This window comes from Salmo trutta, chromosome 9, assembly GCF_901001165.1.
Source record: "Salmo trutta chromosome 9, fSalTru1.1, whole genome shotgun sequence".
Lineage (NCBI taxonomy): Eukaryota > Metazoa > Chordata > Actinopteri > Salmoniformes > Salmonidae > Salmo > Salmo trutta.
In genome coordinates, this window is record NC_042965.1 from 21,137,102 (window position 1) to 21,158,493 (window position 21,392).

A 21,392-nucleotide genomic window follows, 5' to 3' on the forward strand; every position below is an offset into this window, starting at 1 on the left:
TAATAGTTTTCAAGCCCTGCCACATCCGACGAGCGTCAGAGCCGATGTAGTAGGTTTGAATCTTAATTCTGTATTGACGCTTTGCTTGTTTGATGGTTCGTCTGAGGGCATAGCGGGATTTCTTATAAGCATCCGGATTAGTCTCCCGCTCCTTGAAAGCGGCAGCTCTAGCCTTTAGCTCGATGCGGATGTTGCCTATAATCCATGGCTTCTGGTTGGGATATGTACGTACAGTCACTGTGGGGATGATGTCACCGATGCACTTATTGATGAAGCCGATGACTGAGGTGGTGTACTCCTCAATGCCATTGGATGAATCCCGGAACATATTCCAGTCTGTGCTAGCGAAACAGTCCTGTAGTGTAGCATCCACGTCATCTGACCACTTCCGTATTGAGTGAGTCACTGATACTTCCTGCTTTAGTTTTTGCTTGTAAGCAGGAATCAGGATAGATTTATGGTCAGATTTGCCAAATGGAGGGCGGGGAGAGCTTTGTATGCATCTCTGTGTGTGGAGTAAAGGTGGTCTAGGATTTTCTTTTCTCTGGTTGCACATGTGACATGCTGATAAAAATGTGGTAAAACTGATTTAAGTTTTCCTGCATTAAAGTCCCCAGCCACTAGGAGCGCCGCTTCTGGGGGAGGATTTTCTTCTTTGCTTATGGCCTTATAGAGTTGCTTGAGAGCGGTCTTAGTGCCAGCTTCGTCCTGTGGTGGTAAATAGACGGCTACAAATAATATAGATAGTGTGGTGTACAGCTTATCATAAGGTACTCTACCTCAGGCGAGCAATACCTCAAGACTTCTTTAATATTAGACATCGTGCACCAGCTGTTATTGACAAATAGACATACACCCCGACCCCTCGTCTTACCAGAGGTAGTGTCTTTGTTCTGCCGGTGCATGGAAAATCCTGCTATATTGTCCGTATCGTCGTTCAGCCACATCTCGGTGAAACATAAGATGTTACAGTTTTTGATGTCCCATTGGTAGGATAATCTTAATCGTAGACAGCGATGGCGTGCGCCGGTTTGGGTTCCGTGTTAGCCCTTGGCATCGCAGACGCTCGTTGACGTGCACGAGCAGTGTGGGTGCAATAATTGAATAACATGGATTTCTACACGTGTCCGTCTGGTCAGCATGTAAAATAGAACTCCTTTCTATTTCTGACGCAGATCGCGCTGAAAGTCCTGCCTCTCCCATCTCCTCATTGGTTTATAGAAGCAGGTACCCACGTGCCATCTCCTCATTGGTTATACCCACGTGGGTGATTGAAAGACAAACTTTTTTGCCGGTTGTTGTGGTAATACTATGAAGGTTTAGATGCGATCACCATATAAGTTCAAAGATGAAAAAGCCTGGAAGGAGGAGAGATAACTAGAAACGATTCGGTTGGCCGTTTTATGTGTGGATTAATTGTCGGAGTAGAGGACCTTGTGCATTTCAGGTAAAATAACAACTCAATGTTTATATCCCAGGACAAATTAGCTAGCAACAGCAAGCTAGCTAAATAGGACAAATTAGCTAGCAAGTGCAAGCTAACTAGCTAAATTGCCATAGATGTTTAATGCTTTTCGACCTGTCCCCAAATAAATGTCATTGGTTCAGAGTTTGTTTTGATATTTAAACCTGAGTGTAGTGATCGCGTTTGGTATAGGGGAACAAAATACATTTATGCACGATAGCGCACGCCCGCAGCCGGTTTGGGTTCCGTGTAATGATTGTTTGACAAATAGTGCTTCCCACAACGCAGTTGATGGCTCCATGGTGCAGTTGGTGAGAAGCAACCTGAAGGCGATCTCATCCAAAACTGCATGACCTGATCACATAATTTGTGTAAAGTTAATGCAGTAGACATTTAGTCGCAAGTCAAACAATGTTTAGACTCATAATTCAACACACTTTGAAAGACGTTGGTCAACTCTTGACAAAAGTGATCCGCTGGAAAGCGCCCAATATCACAGCACTGGCAAACCATGTTTGACCAACATGGCTGATCGTTATCCCATCATAAGAAGGTTCATGAACATTCTAGTATTCTAATTCTATGGGGTCATCAGACAGGCAGCTGATGACACGTCATCACGTCACGTCGGCCAACCAAGTGAACCTGCCAAGGTAAGTCGTTTTCTTGCTAGCTATCAAAAGGTGTTAGCTATAGTTACTAAAATCGAAGAATATCAACTATTTGGGTTTTGGTTATGCGTCATTAAAATGTTTGCATGATATATAAGTATTTAATTTGTCTAGTCTTTTGGAGCCTTCTCGAACTAGCTAGTTAACGTTAGCACAACAAATTAGCTACCAGCTGTGAACTCACCATGTAATTTCTTGGTTGGCTAGCTAACCTAGTTAGCTTTCTCTCAGTCTGTATTTAATGTATTAGATGACTAGGTTTTGAATTTGGGCTAACTTAAACTTTATAGCTGGAGTAGTGGTAACGTTAGGACAACTGCTGAAGTGCGACACATTATTCTATCTTACCAGGAATATGACTACTTTAATGAACAATATATATTTTTGCTAAGTAAGGAATATGTTTTATTTTACTGTCAGAAAAGACGTCTGAATCAGTTTGTTATAACAACGCGTGTATTTACATATTTAAACTGCTAGGTTGAACAAAAACAGTCCGCGGGAAGCCAGAAGTTAAATGCAATTCAATTTCAACGTACTGTGCCTGTGGACAGGACGGTTGGTCATTTTGACGAAGACAAAATATCTAAGAACCAGTGGTTGTGCTCGATTAAATGGCATCATGTTAGATATTTTATGAATCATTTACTGGTAATCTTTATTGTGAAAAAGGTTTATCTAGCTACTTGATCATCGTTATATTACTCGGGGTTAGGATTGGATCTAAATTAACATTACAACAATTTAGGATATTCAACAAACAGAATTACAACAGGACAGTTAAGTGGAGGACCACATTTTTAAGGGGGGGATTTGACTCCAACTGCAACTATGCTATGTAACAAATCCATGTATTTCCACTACTGCGTTTGTATTTACTTAATGTATGTTTGTCTAGGAGTTGTTCAAAACAGTTAAACAATTGTTTGCTATGTTACCAGGTGGGAGTAAAAGAGTGCTGAAGTATGGCGGCGGAGCAGCAAAGAGGGATCCGAGTCACTCAAGCAGAGCTTCTCTGCAAGGATGCGTGTGGCTATTATGGCAACCCTGCATGGCAGGGCTTTTGCTCCAAGTGCTGGCGAGAACGAACCCGCAAAGCAGAGGCGGACAGGCAGGAGACTGGGTAATGGTTTTATTGTCGTTCATAAATATTGGCAAAACAAGTCCACCAGAGACTGATCCGGTCTTTTGATCAGGGAAATATTCAAATGTTTCCTTTTTGTTCTTCCCTGCTGTCAGGCCCCACAATGATGCAGGTTCTCCCCTCACCTTTTCTAAATTTGAGGAGAAGAAGAATATGGAGAAGGGTCGCAAAGTGAATACGATGAGGAGGCTCTTCTGGGGTGGACCGTCCCCTCCTAAACGCCCAGGTGATTCCCTCTGCACTTCCTTTCAGTTCAGTCATTGAAAAATGTTATGTCATTTCCACAACTGTATGAGTATTTTAATGTGCATTTTTTTTGGTAGGATTACGCTATAATCTGAAGTGATACGAAGCAAAAACATGTTTAGCTAATGCCGTAATAGCTGATATTATGAGACCCCTTATGCTCTTTCAGAGTCTTCAGAGGGCCAGGCAGCTACATTAAAAGCCTATCAGAGCATTGAGCCAGGGGATTTTACCAGCTTCCTGAAGCTGCTGAGGAACCCATCCTCTCAACGTCTGCAGTCCCGTTGCACTGCTTTCCTCAACACCATGGAGGCTTACCACGTAATGTGCTTCCTTCCTCTTTATCTCCACTCTTATCTCTGCAATTACTTTTCTCTTTCAACTTCTGTTTTTACGGCCCTCTCAACTGCCTTTTCCAATTGTCAAGTTCAGATTCCTTTCCATTGCCTGCTTCTTGTGCTGATTTTTCTTTTATCTTGATGTTTGAATAAAGCCTCTCTTAATTCATGTTCTTGTTATATTTTCTTTCCTGCTGCAGGGCCTGCCAGTGCAGAAGCAATCTGACCTTGTTCAAGACTTTTACCAGAACATCGCTGTGCATTTCAGTAGTGAGTAATTTGTGAGCTGCTGTGTGGGTTCCCATTTGATGTTAATTGTTGTGGGCCTATGTTTGTTCACTTAACATATAGACAATAATTTTGTTTGTCCTTGAATATCAGTCTCATTACACAACATATTGCACTGAACACTTCACTCTACCCTATTCCCCAACTTCACATACTTGTTCACTGTGTCTGCTGTATTGGTAGGTCTTTCAGAGGTTCAGGTCTCTCAGATGATGGAGCACATGGAGAAGCTGATCATGACGCGTCTGCACAAGTGGGTGTTCTGCCATGACAGCTGTGACGATGAAGTGAAAGACTTGGCACTCCAGAGGAGGATACGGTTAGACTGCCATGCATAACCTTGTCTAACATTATTACCAAACCCCCTCCCCGTACCATAGGTCTCGGTGATGCTAGATAGACTATCTTAGCAATGTTAATGACTAGTATTGTGATTCAACTTAGTTCACCATTGTTTTTAATTTGAATTGAACTTCGACAGGTCCTTAAACTGGGTCACCCCCCACATGCTGAGGGTGCCTTTCCCTGACGAGAGGGCTGAGGTTGTCAGCGATCCCTTTCTGCCTGCTATAACAGGTGACTTATTTTAAAGGAAGACAGTGTTCCTTTATTTGGATAAAAGATGACACCAGCAACACTGAAATGTCATTATGAAGAAAGCCAAATGACTAAATTAGTTTGACTAAAACATTTCCAGACCTTTTCAAATTCTACCTGTGGACTAACTGTTACACTCACAATCCCCAGCCATAATCGAGATGGATGCCAAGCGAGCGCCACAGGACAAGCTTACATGCGTATGTAAGTGCAGTCAGAATGTCTTCCAGGCTCTCTCCTCTTCCAATAGTGAGCCAGCAAATGCTGACGACTACCTGTCTGGCCTGATTTACGTAGTACTAAAGGCCAACCCACCCCGGCTTCACTCCAACATGCAGTATGTGATCCGCTTCGGCCTCCCTCACAGCCTGATGGCAGGAGAGAGTGGCTACTACTTCACCAATTTGGTGAGCAAATATGTACATGCGTACTGTACACTAGTTGATTGTACATAGTCATGAATGACTTGTGCTGAGATTACTACAGTCTGTTTTTGGTAATGTTATCGTTTTGTTTTAATGTAGTGTTGCGCAGTGGCCTTCATTGAGAAGCTGGATGGGCCAGCACTCAACCTTAGCCCAGAGGAGTTTGAGGGGTACATGCAGGGTCGCCGTGCTCCCTCAAAGAGGGGCAGTGAGAGGCAACAGATGGCCAGGGAGACGCAAGACCAACTAGAGGACCTGAAAAGTCGACAGGAGAAGGTGGACCAAGGAATAAATGCCCTCAAAGAGCAGCTACAGCATTGGGTACAGTCGGTCAAGGCACAGATAGATGAGGTGACATCCCAGTCTGCTCTGGCACAAGAAGAAATTAAAGCCCAGTCAGAGTTTTTGCAAAGCCATTCTGTCTCTACTCTAACACAGGCAGATGTCAAAGACCAGTCAGTGCTGTTGCTAGATGGTCAAGAGTCCAACAACAACACTTGTCTAACAGAGGCAGAGTGATAGCCATATTAAGACTGGGGTACAGTGGGCAACCTTTTTACCCTGGTTCTTCATGCTTGTGAGCTTTGTGGGGTAAATATTAGTGAGTTGCAGGTGATCGGCTAAAATAAGTATTTATGTAGGACTATAGGAAGTAGCATAATTGATAACAGAGGAGGTACCAAATAAGGGCATACATTTTTGTTTCGGTGGGATCCTCAAAGAAAAACAGACCTCAACATTCCTTGATGCCAACTTTGCACACCAAAAGCACAACCTGATGACAAATGCCGATCTTGAAACCATTGTTAACACAAGCAATTATTTTTGCTATTTGGTTTAACAGGTCACAAAGTGCTGTCATCTGTTTACATTCTTGACCTTGTTTAACGTTTCTAAGGTTCTTATTTGTTTGTACATTACTCTCGTATCTACAAGAAATGTGCTCTTATATGCTGTCAGAGAAAAGCTATGTCTTGCACCCTGAAGTTTGTTAAATATCAGGACAGTAGGACAATTATTTTTGTAATTTAGCACTTACTGGGGTAGTGAGCAGACTTACTATTGATTGCTGCTATCATATTTCTTAGATTACTCAATTAAGATAAACCCAAGTGCCTATGCAAAAACTAGTAATGAAGATTGTGAATAAAATGTGAAACCTGTTATTGTAGAACCCTGTAAAGTAGAGGTGGCTCAGTCAAAGTAGAATACTTTATTTGAATGTTTGTGATTATGGATTACGCCTTACTTTCCAATATTAGACTGTTGAAGGTACAGTTACAATCCCTTGCATATACCTGTTCTTGTTTAAAAGCTGATTCCTTTCCATGTAATCATTCTACTCATTAATAGCACTAACTTTTGTGACGAACCTTGTTTACATGTTTTAAATAAAGTTTCTGAAGATCATGAAAAAATATTGTTAGTGAATGTACAGCAGAACCTCTAATTAAAGAAGAAGCATAAGGAAAGTGGACTTTATTTTTGTTCTGTATCCATGGAAACATTTTGCTTTTACCAAGAAGCTGATTTTCTTGTAAATACGTTTTGGTGTTTATTAGGCAATTTAGCTCTGCACTCTGTCTCCCATTGAAAACAGTATTTATTTTTTTACGATTCTTTGCAACACATAGAAACCGGAAATAGTGACTGCACCTAAGAATTTTTACTTCGCGCTTTCTGGGACTTATTTGCTATTCGCCGACTCGTAGTTGTAGTTCTTTCCGGAGGAGGATCATAAAGATGTCTGAGGAAAACAATGGAAATTAAAGTATATGGAAGAACAAATAAAGCTTACTACGACGTTTTGGAAGATGTAAGTTGGTACGTTTACATTGTGGACCAGCTAACGTTAGCGAGCTCAAATTAGGTTATTTTTCGAATATGTTGTATGTCAGTCAATGTTGATTTTATTCAGTCTGTCTTATCAACAGTCAGTGGTGGAAAAAACTACCCAATTGTCGTACTTGAGTAAAAGTATATATATACCCTAATGGAAAGTTAAGTCACCCAGTGAAATACTACTTGAATAAAAGTAAGTATTTGGTTTGAAATATACTTAAGTATCAAAAGTAAATGTTATTGCTAAAATATACACTGCTCAAAAAAATAAAGGGAACACTTAAACAACACAATGTAACTCCAAGTCAATCACACTTCTGTGAAATCAAACTGTCCACTTAGGAAGCAACACTGATTGACAATACATTTCACATGCTGTTGTGCAAATGGAATAGACAACAGGTGGAAATTATAGGCAATTAGCAAGACACCCCCAATAAAGGAGTGGTTCTGGAGGTGGTGACCACAGACCACTTCTCAGTTCCTATGCTTCCTGGCTGATGTTTTGGTCACTTTTGAATGCTGGCGGTGATTTCACTCTAGTGGTAGCATGAGACGGAGTCTACAACCCACACAAGTGGCTCAGGTAGTGCAGCTCATCCAGGATGGCACATCAATGCGAGCTGTGGCAAGAAGGCTTGCTGTGTCTGTCAGCGTAGTGTCCAGAGCATGGAGGCGCTACCAGGAGACGTGGAGGAGCAGGAGAAGCACTGCCAGAGCCCTGCAAAATGACCTCCAGCAGGCCACAAATGTGCATGTGTCTGCTCAAACGGTCAGAAACAGACTCCATGAGGGTGGTATGAGGGCCCGACGTCCACAGGTGGGGGTTGTGCTTACAGCCCAACACTGTGCAGGACGTTTGGCATTTGTCAGAGAACACCAAGATTGGCAAATTCGCCACTGGCGCCCTGTGCTCTTCACAGATGAAAGCAGGTTCACACTGAGCACGTGACAGAGTCTGGAGACGCAGTGGAGAATGTTCTGCTGCCTGCAACATCCTCCAGCATGACCGGTTTGGCGGTGGGTCAGTCATGGTGTGGGGTGGCATTTCTTTGGGGGGCTGCACAGCCCTCCATGTGCTCGCCAGAGGTAGCCTGACTGCCATTAGGTACCGAGATGAGATCCTCAGACCCCTTGTGAGACCATATGCTGGTGCGGTTGGCCCTGGGTTCCTCCTAATGCAAGACAATGCTAGACCTCATGTGGCTGGAGTGTGTCAGCAATTCCTGCAAGAGGAAGGCATTGATGTTATGGACTGGCCCGCCTGTTTCCCAGACCTGAATCCAATTGAGCACATCTGGGAAATCATGTCTCGCTCCATCCACCAACGCCACGTTGCACCACAGACTGTCCAGGAGTTGGTGGATGCGTTAGTCCAGGTCTGGGAGGAGATCCCTCAGGAGACCATCCGCCACCTCATCAGGAGCATGCCCAAGTGTTGTGGGGAGGTCATACAGGCACGTGGAGGCCACACACACTACTGACCCTCATTTTGACTTGTTTTAAGGACATTACATCAAAGTTGGATCAGCCTGTAGTGTGGTTTTCCACTTTAATTTTGAGTGTGACTCCAAATCCAGACCTCCATGGGTTGATAAATTGGATTTCCATTGATTATTTTTGTGTGATTTTGTTGTCAGCACATTCAACTATGTAAAGAAAAAAGTATTTAATAAGATTATTTATTTCATTCAGATCTAGGATGTGTTGTTTAAGTGTTCCCTTTATTTTTTTGAGCAGTATACTTCAGTGTCAAAAGTATAAATAATTTCAAATTCGTTATATTAAGCAAAGCAGGCAGCACCATTTAATTGTTTTCAAAATGTATGGATAGCCAGGGCACACTCCAATGCTCAGCCATAATTTACAAAATATATATTTGTGTACGTTTGTGATCAGAGGCCAAAGGGATGACCATGTGTTATCTTGGTAAGTGTGTGAATTGGACCATTTTCCTGTCCTGCTAAGCATTCAAAATGTAACATACTTTTGGGTGTCTGGTGAAATGTATGGAGTAAGTATATCATTTTCTTTAGGAATGTAGTGAAGTAAAAGTTGTCAAAAATATAAATAGTAAAGTACAGATACCCCAAAAAACTACTTAAGTACTTTACACCACTGTCAGCGGTAGTGGCGGAAAGTACTAAGTTGTCATACTTAAGTAAAGATACTTTATTAGAAAATGGCTCAAGTGAAAGTCACCCAGTAAAATACCACTTGAGTAAAAGTATCTGGTTTTAAATGTACTTAGGTACAGCGGTGGGAAAATTACTCAATTGTCATACTTGACAAAGTAAAGTAATTACTTATATTAAGCAAACCAGACCACATGATATTCTTGTTTTTTAAATTTACGGTCAGCTAGGAGCACACTCCAACGTTCGGACATCATTTACATACACAGTATTTGTGCTTAGTGAGTCCGCCAGATCAGAGCCAGTAGGATGATATTGATGTGTGTGAATTGAACCATATTGCTCTCCTGCCTGGGCGTTCAAAATTTAACGAGTACTTTTTGGTGTCAGGGAAAATGTATGGGAGTAAAATATACATATTTTCTTTAGATAGGTAGTGGAGTAAAAGTAAAAGTTGTCAAAAATATAAGTTGTAAAGTACAGTTACCGAAAACACGACTTAAGTACGTCAAAGTATTTTTACTTTGTTACTTTACATCACTGCTTATCTAACGTTACAAACAACGTGCATGCGTGTTGTGGGGCTATAATATTGTTGCTGCTATGTTGTTGTCTTAGGTCTCTCTTTATGTAGTGTTGTGGTGTCTTTTTTGTCGTGATGTGTGTTTTGTCCTATATTTTATTTTTAATCCCAGCCCCTGTCCCCGCAGTAGGCCTTTTGGTAGGCTGTTATTGTAAATAGAAATGTGTTCTTAACTGTCTTGCCTAATTAAGTAAAGGTTAAAAAACATCTATTCTGCAAGAAATATGTTTTCCCTTCATTAATCATTTGTGTGTTCTCTTTTAGCAAGGCGTTGGAATGGAAGGTCCTCTAGTTGATGCAGAGGGCTTCCCTCGCGCAGATGTTAATGTGTACCAGATCAGAACAGCAAAGCACAGTATTTCTTGTAAGAGAGCTTGGAGCACTGCTGTTCAATATAAAATGTTTTGACTGACATATTACTTGACAACAGTTAGACAACCAATTTACAGTGATGTAGTACATTACTTCTAGCATGTGTAAAGGGTTCCCTTGCTCACGTGCTACTGCCTACTGGATTTTCTCTGCTTACTATGACCACCTTGTCAACGTGGCAGGTCTACAGAATTATCACAAAGCCATCATGGTCGAAATTGAGATGGCCCTACACAGGCTGCATGCTCGAGAGAAGGCAAAGCGGGACCAGGACCAGGCAGAGTCCCAGGCTGAGTCCATGGAGCAGGAGGTCACCCTGCCTTAGCCCGTGCGGATGCTGTCTCACAAGGCTCCCCTGCCTGTCAGGCTGTGAGTGTTTACAGTGCCTAGATTGACCTAAAACATATCTATAATTTTTTTTTTTACGACACTGGCATGGGTATTTACTTAGTGTGTTTGTTTGGGGTATTTAAGGGTGGTTTTGTTTTCAGTTGTGAGAAATGTATGTTTCTTCCCCATAGTTAGTGATGGTATCATAGCGTTTGGATCCGTCAACGCAAGGAACTTCCAGAACCTGCAGAATATTGCCTCGGTGGTTCAGCATAGTGAAGGGGTATGTTAGTCTGATCAAAATAATCTTGTTATAACCACTTTTATTTTATTGTTCATATGCCAAATGGCCTCATCATTATCATATGAAATGCAGTCACTACAGTGATAACTTACCAGGCATGACATGTTGTCTTTCCATTTTCTCCATAGAAACCATTAAGCGTTACATTGATTCGAAATGGCCAGAAAACCCAAATGGGCCTTACCCCACTGCAGTGGTCAGGGAGAGGTTTACTGGGTTGAGTTTCCTACCTATTGAGATGGATATTAGACTGATTTCTATTTGTAGTTCACATTTGATAGCATGGATGTTAAAATACATGCCATGCCAAGATGCATATATATCTAAGAGAGATTGACTATTGACTTCTTGTTAATTGTTTTTCCAACAGATGCAACATTGTGCCCATCCAAAAATGATAAGGACAATGTGACCAGCAGGATCATAAAGGGACATCTTTGGATAAACCTTACCACTAGCTCTGCTTTGGTATGCCACTGGGTGGCAATGAGTTAATTACATTTTTGAGCCCATAGATTAGAAGACTGCCATTTTCAACTGATTTAATGTTAATTTCATGTTCTAATAAAAGTATTGTTTAAGGTTATTTTCTGTGTGAGTTTACATTTGCTTTCATTGTGAAAATGGTTTTCTTCAGATGACATTCCCCTTTGCCAAACTCTTCACCTGAAGAAACATGTTACAACAAATTAATTGCCAAAATATGAAAAAGTGTTAATCAGTCTTGGTCTTGCAGGTTTTTCCTTGCAATTACTTTTTGATATTAGACATTTACAATTTGCATGTGAGAAGCCCCAGACATCTGTCTGGCTCGTGTTTGCTCTGGCCACTCCATTCTCTGTACAGCAAGCGTATCCAGGCAACAAGATGCTTTCATACCAGACAGTGCTGTAGGTTCAGGCGTTTCTGAAGTGAGTATGTTGCTGTTCAACTACAACTGTCGATGAAATATTTAGCTAAAACAGGGAATTTATAGTTTACATTGTTTATTCGTCTTATTTCTTCGTTGTGAAACAACTTGCTGCACCTTTCTAAAGAAACAGTCCACTTGCTAATAGCTAGCTAGTTAGCTTTCGCTAGCTAGCCAATTTATTATTGAACACTGTCATACCTTGCTAACGTTAGTAGAAGTAGGAACCTAAGTAGGTTTCAAATTAGACTTGCAGAAAAGAGCTATTAAACATAGCTAGATTGGGGGCGTAATACATTTAGATATTTTTCATCAACAAACTGACAACTAAGCACATTGTGCTCCAATCGTTTTTTTTTTTTTGCTAGCTACTGCCCTCATGGTACCCATCCATTTCAAATTGCATTTGTCTATTCTCTGAAAATACACCAGGACTGTGATGAGTTGAGTCATGTCAGGTATTGGAACCGAGAGCAATGACCCCTTGCCTAGCCCTCCAGAGGAACAGCAGGCCACAACTGGCCTCGACAAGGATGAAGAGGATCTGCATCAGAGAAAAGAGGAGGATAGTAAAGGGAAGGGTGAAATGAGTGATCGTGTCAGTGGACAGAATGGGGAACCCAAGACAGATGATCAGAATCCAACTGTCTCTCAAGTCTACACAGCCACTAAAATGACACTGTTACCGAAGTCCCCTCATGTAAAAACCCACGCACTGGTAAATGAAATTAGCTTTTTATCATACACATTTTTATTCAACTATATATCTAAGAAAAAAAGCACAATATGTGAAAAATGTAATGTGTTTGGTGACAGACACTGGAGTGGGCCTTTGGGATGAACAGGGCTCTTCCTGTCTTCAGCCTTCAGGACCAGGATCAGCTGGTGATCCTGTATGGTGGCACCAATGTAGCCGTCATGTACGACCAAACATCAAATTCACAACACGTCCTTCAGGTAAGGCCCAGCAGTTGCCAAAATGCACTCAAAGGTCAGAAGTTGGCAAAAGCCTGTGGGTATAGGGAGTGAGTGCTATGTCTATGCTGTTAGGAATGCCAGTGTTCAATGGCAAAGGTAAAGCGAATAATAACTGTTCAAGGCAAATAGTATTGACATAAACTTGAAGGTCACCTTCCACAGGGTCACAGCAGCCCCATTTCGTGTTTGTGTGTGAGTGAGGACAGGCGCTGGCTGGTGACAGCAGACCGAGGACAGGAAAGTCTGGTGATCATTTGGGACTCCTTTTCAGGGTAGAACAATATTCTAACAGTACATTTATATTTTTGATGTATCTGTTTCAATTTGTTATTCTGAAACAGTGGTTGTTTGGCTTATGTTTCAGGATTCCTGTGCGGACATTATTTGACAGTCACCCTGAGGGCGGTGTTGCAGTTTTGGCACTGTCAAAGGACTCCAAATACCTGGTAACAGTTGGAGCTGGAGATGTTCAGGTAAGCTCAGTGTTGGGGAAGCTACAATGGAAATATAGTTTACCAAACTACCAATTACTTCACACTGGAAGAAGTTAAGCTACACAAAGCTACCCTAAAGAAAAATATAGTTTACTTAACTAAAGTTACTTTTAAAAAGTAGTTCACTAAATCCAAACTACTTTGTGAAAAAGTATCATAGCTAAATCTAAAACCTCTTTAAAATAGCATGCCTGCCAAAGTTAGTATTTATTTTCAGTAATGCCAATTACCTCACTGAAGACATTTCTTAAAAACGTATACTCGGTCATAACAGACTTTATATGGGCAAATACATTTCATAGAATAAAAAGGAAAGTTTTACATCTTCCTAAGTCTGAGGGGGGTTTTAACCTTCCAGACTTGGAATTGTATCAACTCGCCACCCAAGGCTTTTACTTGCAACATATAGTTAAACGTACTGAAGAGGAGCAATGGGTACATATTGAAGATGTGCATGCTCATCCCCAGAATCTTTTTACGTGTCTATTTTTAAAGGATAAAGCTAAGAATATTAACAACTTCATAGTTAAGAACACTATAAAAGTATGGGAGAAAATTAAATGGATTCTACAAAAAACAATATCCCACCCTAAAAACACACCCTTATGGAACAGTCCTTGGATAGCTTTTCAGAGTTAATCGACGAATTGGGCTACATGGAAAACTAAAGTAATGGAAACCGTCAATGACTTGGTAACAGGAAATAAATGTATTTCCATGACAGAATTAAATACATTTTAGACTGACTAATGTAGATAGTATTATATACACACAACTTAAAAGTTACATATCATGAAATGTCGATTTGAAATATTTTGGACATCAGAGCAACCTTCAGGGAATCTTATTTGAGTCAGAAAAGGATGTTCATATGATAGGGAATATATACCAAACCTTTGCAGAGAGCATATCCAACTAACAATCTCTTAGAAAAAAATATAAACTACTGGAACCAAGTTCTAAAAAGAGTTGATGTTGACACAAGATGGAGGGAAAGTTGGAGCATAACTAACGAAATTACAGTTAATGAAAATGTATGCATAATCCACTACAAACTAATGTATAGAATGTATTATATGTGAGACAAAATTCACAAATTCTACAGCACAAGGGCAGAGTCATGTCTCAAGTGTAAAACTAATAATGACTCAATAATCCATGCTTTCTGGGAATGCTATAAAGTCCAGAAGTTGTAGGCGGAGCTAGAAATTGGGCTGTCAGAAGTATTACAATGTAAACTTACTTTTAATCGATCTGTCTGCATATTTCCAGACATGGCATATGGGGGTGTAGTTAGATAGATAGAATAATGTGTAATTCAGCTGAGCCAGCCAAGCTGCTCTTTTTTTTAAGGCCCATGTTAAAGTTGAGGGGAAACATAAATTGTGAAATCTACTAGTGCTTTTTTGAATGTTTGGATGAGTGTGTGTCCCAATTTATAATGTTTAGGTTAGAGGTCGACCGATTCATCGGCATGGCCGATTAATTAGGGCCGATTTCAAGTTTTCATAACAATCGGTAACCTGCAATCCATGAGGAGACTGCGTAGCAGGCTGACCACCTGTTACGCGAGTGCAGCAAGGAGTCAAGGTAAGTTGCTAGCTAGCATTAAACTTATCTTATAAAAAACAATCAATCTTAATTAACATAATCACTAGTTAACTACACATGGTTGATGATATTACTAGTTTAACTAGCTTGTCCAGAGTTGCATATAATCAATGCGGTGCCTTTATCATCGAATCACAGCACATCAATGCGGTGCCTTTATAATTTATCATCGAATCACAGCCAACTTCGCCAAACGGGTGATGATTTAACAAAAGCGCATTCGCGAAAAAAGCACAATCGTTGCACAAATGTACCTAACCATAAACATCAATGCCTTTCTTAAAATACACAAGTATATATTTTTTTAAACCTGCATATTTAGTTAAAATAAATGTATGTTAGCCGGCAATATTAACTAGGGAAATTGTGTCACTTCTCTTGCGTTCAGTGCAAGCAGAGTCAGGGTATATGCAGCAGTTTGTGCCGCCTGGCTCGTTGCGAAGTCTGTGAAGACCATTTCTTCCTAACAAAGACCGTAATTAATTTGCCAGAATTTTACATAATTATGACTTAACATTGAAGTTTGTGCAATATAACAGGAATATTTAGACTTAGGGTTGCCACCCGTTCGATAAAATACAGAACGGTCCCGTATTTCACTGAAAGAATTAACGTTTTGTTTTTCGAAATTATAGTTTCTGGATTTGACCATATTATTGACCTAAGGCTCGTATTTCTGTGTGTTTATTATATTATAATTAAGTCTATGATTTGATATTTGATAGAGCAGTCTGACTGAGCGGTGGTGGGCAGCAGCAGGCTCGTAAGCATTCATTCAAACAGCCCTTTCCTGCGTTTGCCAGCAGCTCTTAGCAATGCTTGAAGCACAGCGCTGTTTATGACTTCAAGCCTATCAACACCCGAGATTAGGCTGGCAATACTATAGTGCCTATAAGAACATCCAATAGTCAAAGGTATATGAAATACATAGTACAGAGAGAAATAGTCCTATAATAACTACAACCTAAACCTTCTTAACTGGGAATATTGAAGACTCATGTTAAAAGGAACCACCAGCTTTCATACGTTCTCATGTTCTGAGCAAGGAACTTAAACTTTAGCTTTTTTACATGGCACATATTGCACTTTTACTTTCTTCTCCAACACTGTGTTTTTGCATTTAAACCAAATTGAACATGTTTCATTATTTATTTGAGACTAAATTGATTGTATTTATGTATTATATTAAGTTAAAATAAGTGTTCATTCAGTATTGTTGTAATTGTCATTTATTACAAAAATATATATATATAAAAATGTGCCGATTTAATTGGTATCGGCGTTGAAAAATCATAATCGGCCGACCTCTAGTTTAGGTGTATGTTGTTAATTGAACTTAAACACACACACAGTGGACAGGACTTTCTGATCTGTTCACAGCGAGTTTGTATATGGGACTGGACAAATGAGACAGAGGATCCATTGTGTGTAACTGACCTCAACCAGGAGTATGGTTTTCAGGTAAGCTTTTATGGTCTCACTATATTTAAGATGGTGTATATAATTGAATACATTCATATGATAATATCTGCAGTAATGTATGACTTTACAACATGTTCTGATTTAAATTCCTTTTCAGAATCACATCATTTTTAATCCCAACGACATCACTCAGCTGCTCAGCAACAGTGAGAGCCAAGTCTTATTTTACACCAGGGCAAGTACCACAGTTTTGTTTTGCTCTGGGTTTAACACTGCTAGTTATCAGCTATCGTTACAGTAAATGATTGTCAGTTATTTCTTTCAGGACAAGCAACACCTTGATTATATTGCCCCAGAGCTCTTAGACAAGGTAAGGACGCTACCTGTTTAGTTGTTTATAGAACCTGTAATCATGTCATTGTAATAATCTCACCTTTCACTCTCTGGTGGTTTCACCATCTTTTCAAAGACTTTCAACAAGGTTGTGGGCATGCTGAGCCAGTCTGTGTTCCACTGGAGGGGGCTTCAGGCCCTCTCGGCCACCTCCGCAGGCAACTTGGTGCTGTGGGACATGGTTAGGGCCTCCTCTACCTCAAGACCCCTCGTTAGGAGAGCCGTCAAGCTCATCCCCCTCCAGAAGGACGGCATCACCGTGCTCACTCTGACTGACAGGTGAACATGCAACATTCAAGGTTTCAAACAACGCTGAAACAGGAGCTTTATCTTTCTGCTTGGAGTTCAACTCCCTTACCACTATTGAAGTATTGTTATTTGTATTGCAGCCTGGTATGTGTAGCTGTTGTTCTCTAACTGTTGCTCTCCTTGTATATCCCCATGGTCTTTGATTCCTTAGCTTCATTGTGACTGGTGACACTCTGGGCCATGTGAAATTCTATGATGAGAACTTCAAGCTCATCAGCTGGTACAGTGAATTCAACCTGGATCCAATCACATCAATCTCCTTTTCCAAGGAAGTTCCACCCAACAGCAGCCAGGGTTATCTGAAGGACTGCACTCTGGAAGCCAAGATGTTTGTTATCCGGTGAGAATCAGTGTGATGCCAGTTTGTGCCCCAGTGTAGGTGTAACGTATTTGCTTTGTTCTCCTTCCCCCTCTAAACCCCCCTCTCGTCTGTAGGAACTTTGTCCTGTCTACAGTCAGCTCGACGGTGGTACATGTGAATGCACAGGGTGGTGTGCTGCAGACGTTGCTGCGCGAGCATTGCGAGGCACTGCACGCTGTGGCCTGTCACCCCCAGCAACCAGTTGTTGCCATGGGTAGCCACAGCGGCATCCTGAAGGTGTGGGACTATGAGCGCAAGGTGTCCATCTGCAGCAGGGTCTTTGAGAAGGAGAGGCATATTCAGTGCATCGCCTATGACCCCCAAGGTGATGCAGCAGAGGCTTTTTTTTGTCTGTTTAATTTCCTATACAGTAAAACTATATTCATACGTAGAAAGATCTCACATTTTCTCAAATTCAAATTGTGGTGTATGGATAACTCCCCTTAGAACATATTATCTGTCTGTGTGTGAGTTGGCTCAGCTTTGACCAGGCTATCTTGTGTGTGTGAACAGTGGCGTAAAAATACTTTAAAGTACTACTTAAGTATTTTTGGGGGGTATCTTATACTTTTACTCCACTACATTCCTAAAGAAAATAATGTACTTTTTACTCCATACATTTTTCCTGACACCCAAAAGTACTAGTTACATTTCGAAGGCACAACAGAACATTTTTCCAATTCACACAATTATCAAGAGAACATCCCTGGTCATCCCTAATGGCTCTTATATGGCGGATTCACTAAACACAAATGCTTCGTTTGTAAATTATTTCTGAGTGTTGGAGTGTGCCCCTGGCTATCCGTAAAATAATAAAACAAGAAAACACATTCAGTCTGGTTTGCTTAATACAAGGAATGTGAAATGATTTATACTTTTACATTTACTTTTGATACTTAAGTATATTTCAAACCAAATACTTTTAGACTTTTACTCAAGTAGTGTTTTACTGTGTGACTTTTACTTGAGTCATTTTCTATTAAGGTATCTTTACTTTTATTCAAGTATGACAATTGGGTACTTTTTCCACCACTGTGTGTGAATAGGATTTTATTTGGCGGTTGGCTTTGCAAGTGGATCTGTCCATGTACTGGATGCTTGCACATTGCTGAGTGAGGCAGAGGAGCGCTTCAACTTCAGCCAAGACTGCATCACTCACATTACTTTCTCTCCAGACTCCCTCTACCTGGCCACAGCGGTGAGCAGACACACTATGTGGTTCTGGCATTGGGATAGGGAAAGTAACAGGTTTGAGCCCTCTACCTTGAAGCCTTATAATCAAACTGAAGTTGTATTTTCCCCTCCTGTTTTGTTGCTACTGTCAGGATGCTGGAAGAGCGGTGATGGTGTTCTGCTTGTACACCGGTAAGAGCATGCAGCGCTGGAAATACCTGGGGAGACACCACTCCCACTATAAGCCCATCAGGGACCTCCTATTTGGGGTGTACCTGGACAGCACCCAACCCAGACTACTCTCCCTGGGCATGGACCGCAGGCTGGTGAGTCCCAATCCCTCACACTTATTATAGGAGGACTCTGGTTTACTTACATGCCATGTTTCTTCACATGCTGAACCACTAGACATGCTGACTCACTTTGGATAACTTTGCCTTGGTGTGTGGTGGTGATTGCCCAGGTGGAGTATGATCTGCAGAACAGCAAAGTCAAGGATGAGCTGCTGATCCTGAGCTCTGAGCGCATTGAGCAGAGCGCTGTGCCCACCTGTATGGCCTGGTACCCACCCCTCACCACAGAGGACTTCCTGCTCACCGCCTCGGATCTTTACAAAATGAAGCTTTTCAACAGCACCACCAAAATGTGCAGGTCAGCGGCCAAATAACAGAGTCTGTAAAAGCATGATTAGTACTCTTATTTTTGGTCATCTCTGTGTCATTGGGGTGTAGTATGAAGGCCACAAATGAATACTTCTGGTTTCTCTTGCAGAAAGACACTCCTCGGTCCCACATACGGGTCTCCAGTTGAAAAGATGGCCATGCTTCCATTTTCTAAGGACCATGACCCTAGTGCTCATTACATGGCATACATCACAAATGACAAGGTAAGTGTTGAGTCACTCCCAATCATATCAAACCACCTTCTCCTAAGTCAGATCAAATGTCTTAATTTAAGGGCCAGACTTGTGTGTATTTGTTGCCTAATGAAGAGATACTGGTTTCAGTGTAACTTCATTGTTCTTTTTCAAGGTGGGTGTCCAGATTCTGCCCATTGATGGGAACCCCCACAAGTCCTCTGCTCTGATCTGCCACCCAACAGGGGTGTCTGCTATGGCCTGCTCCTATGACAGTCGATATGTCTTCACTGCTGGGGGGTCTGACTGCACAGTCCTCTCATGGGAGATTAGTTTAAAGTGAGTAGACCCTTCACTGAATAGACCCTTGAGTTGTCCTGTTGAACTGAATCGTTATTTCTTGTTGTGTGTTTAGTGCATTAGAAGCTGCTGCATCCCTAGGTGGAAAAGAGCTGATCCCCTTCTACAGCCTCCTGGATGGAGGGAGAGACGGGGAACTCTTTAGAGTAGGTTAAAGTGATATATTTATCATGTAACCATCAATATTCATAACTGTATAGAGTGGGGTACATCAGTTGTTATGGCTGTACAATACTTGTTTGTTCTGACACTAATTTTTCTCTTTAGGAAATGGAGGACTTTTTCTATTACTGTCAGCTGCGTAACCAAGGCATTGACTCCATGGAGATGCGACAGGTGTCCACCCGAATCCCCCTAGCAGAGGTCCCCTTTGTCATGAGGGCTCTGGGCTTCTTCCCCACTGAGCAAGAGGTACACAGTCCTCAATGAGGACTAATGTGATGACTAGGCTAATTTGGAAACGATTGATCAATCTATGTCTTTGATCATTTTCTGTTTTCTTACCTGTTTTTCAGTGATAATAACATCTTCAGTTCTAAAAATGAGTTAAGTTCAGTATAGAAAGAGTAATGTTTGTTGATCATGACTCTATCCAGCTGGAGGACATGCAGAACGAAGTCAAGTTCAGCAGGTATGCTGAGTCTGGGAGATATGTGACCGACATAGACCTGGAGGAGTTCATTAAGCTCTACGTCAACCACCGGCCAGCGTTTGGCATCTCTAGGAAGGAACTGCTTCACACCTTCCAGGTCCTGGGTGACTCCTATGTGATGGGAGAGCCTGTGGTGAACAAGAACGAGCTGCTGGAACTCCTCCAGGACAGAGGTGTGCTGTGTAGCTGCCTGTAAATCGGCATCTTCTTAGTCCCCACACATTTCTGGTTGCTGTGTCTATCATTTTATGCAGGGTAGTGTCAGTATCTACAATTTGCAAGCGTTATGTACTTATGTTCCTTTGTTCTGTGTCAGTAATGGGATTTCATTCTAATAACACGTCAACCCTGTTTTTGCCTCAGGGGAACACATGACTGAAAATGAGCTGGCAGAATGTTTCACCACACTGGTAGGACTAAATTCAGAAGGGGGGGGACCTGAGCTGGGAGCTTTTGAATGTGATGGTATGTATCACCATGTTCAGTTTAGAGTAGTGTCTAAAAATCTCGTAATGAGACTGAAATTACACGGTTTTGATAGTCTACCATTAAAACTGTGTGTGTGTGTGCGTTGGACAGATGCAGAAGATGTGTTGGAGAGTGAGATCCCAGAGGAGATTTCCATGGAAACATTTGCAAGTGATATCCTGGGATTCCCCATTTATATTAAAGAGATTCTTCACTCCTCCCAAGAGGGAATGTTGTCCCCCTCAGGATCAGAAGTTGCATAGGAATTACATGTACTGCATGTGCGAGTGTGGGGCTCATTCTATAAAAGACTCATGGGAAGATTGTAGTTCATGAAGCACCCACAAACATGATTGACAGCCGTTTCCTTATGGGTGTAGTTTGATATGACCTTTTATTGGATATAAATAGCTAATAAAGATAAATTGAAAACATCAGATGTTATGATATATTAAAAATGTAGAAACATTTAATTGCAAATGTATTTCATTTATTCATCCACTATAATTGTTTACCTTATTGTGTTAAGTAAAAAAGTATAATTAATTCATCAATAGCCTATGCATTAACTAACTTTCTGGGAGACTTTCAAAATAAAGGCCAAAAAACTCGTCTGAAATAGTGCAACTTCTCTCCTGACTGTCAACAAAAACACCCAAAAAGTG

At 41.2% G+C, this 21,392-nt stretch overlaps 2 protein-coding genes and 1 pseudogene across 5 annotated transcripts; all 3 read left to right on the forward strand.

The window, feature by feature from the left end:
* Positions 1–2,055: 2,055 nt before the first annotated feature.
* On the forward strand, positions 2,056–6,646 carry LOC115200153 (rab5 GDP/GTP exchange factor). Of its 3 annotated transcripts, XM_029762947.1 has the most exons (10): positions 2,056–2,118; positions 3,078–3,259; positions 3,376–3,506; positions 3,696–3,847; positions 4,065–4,134; positions 4,336–4,471; positions 4,634–4,728; positions 4,900–4,953; positions 5,047–5,156; positions 5,274–6,646. In XM_029762947.1, exons 2-10 carry the CDS (start codon positions 3,102–3,104, stop codon positions 5,691–5,693), a joined length of 1,326 nt encoding a protein of 441 aa, XP_029618807.1. In that variant the 5' UTR covers positions 2,056–2,118; positions 3,078–3,101; the 3' UTR covers positions 5,694–6,646. The 3 variants fall into 3 exon arrangements, with proteins under 3 accessions (XP_029618807.1, XP_029618805.1, XP_029618806.1); XM_029762945.1 differs by having other exon boundaries at positions 4,900–5,156; XM_029762946.1 differs by lacking the exon at positions 2,056–2,118 and adding an exon at positions 2,509–2,527 and having other exon boundaries at positions 4,900–5,156.
* A 37-nt stretch (positions 6,647–6,683) lies between these two features.
* Positions 6,684–11,326, forward strand: LOC115200156 (26S proteasome non-ATPase regulatory subunit 9-like; annotated as a pseudogene).
* A 119-nt stretch (positions 11,327–11,445) lies between these two features.
* cfap251 (cilia and flagella associated protein 251) lies at positions 11,446–21,200 on the forward strand. 2 transcript variants are annotated; one of them, XM_029762943.1, is made up of 21 exons: positions 11,446–11,651; positions 12,083–12,368; positions 12,467–12,607; positions 12,791–12,900; positions 12,993–13,101; positions 16,114–16,194; positions 16,313–16,390; positions 16,481–16,525; positions 16,625–16,827; positions 17,009–17,197; positions 17,293–17,543; positions 18,265–18,416; positions 18,544–18,717; positions 18,855–19,042; positions 19,163–19,277; positions 19,423–19,586; positions 19,663–19,753; positions 19,875–20,018; positions 20,204–20,432; positions 20,623–20,724; positions 20,839–21,200. In XM_029762943.1, exons 2-21 carry the CDS (start codon positions 12,102–12,104, stop codon positions 20,988–20,990), a joined length of 2,985 nt encoding a protein of 994 aa, XP_029618803.1. In that variant the 5' UTR covers positions 11,446–11,651; positions 12,083–12,101; the 3' UTR covers positions 20,991–21,200. The 2 variants fall into 2 exon arrangements, with proteins under 2 accessions (XP_029618803.1, XP_029618804.1); XM_029762944.1 differs by lacking the exon at positions 11,446–11,651 and having other exon boundaries at positions 12,277–12,368; positions 12,514–12,607.
* Positions 21,201–21,392: the final 192 nt, after the last annotated feature.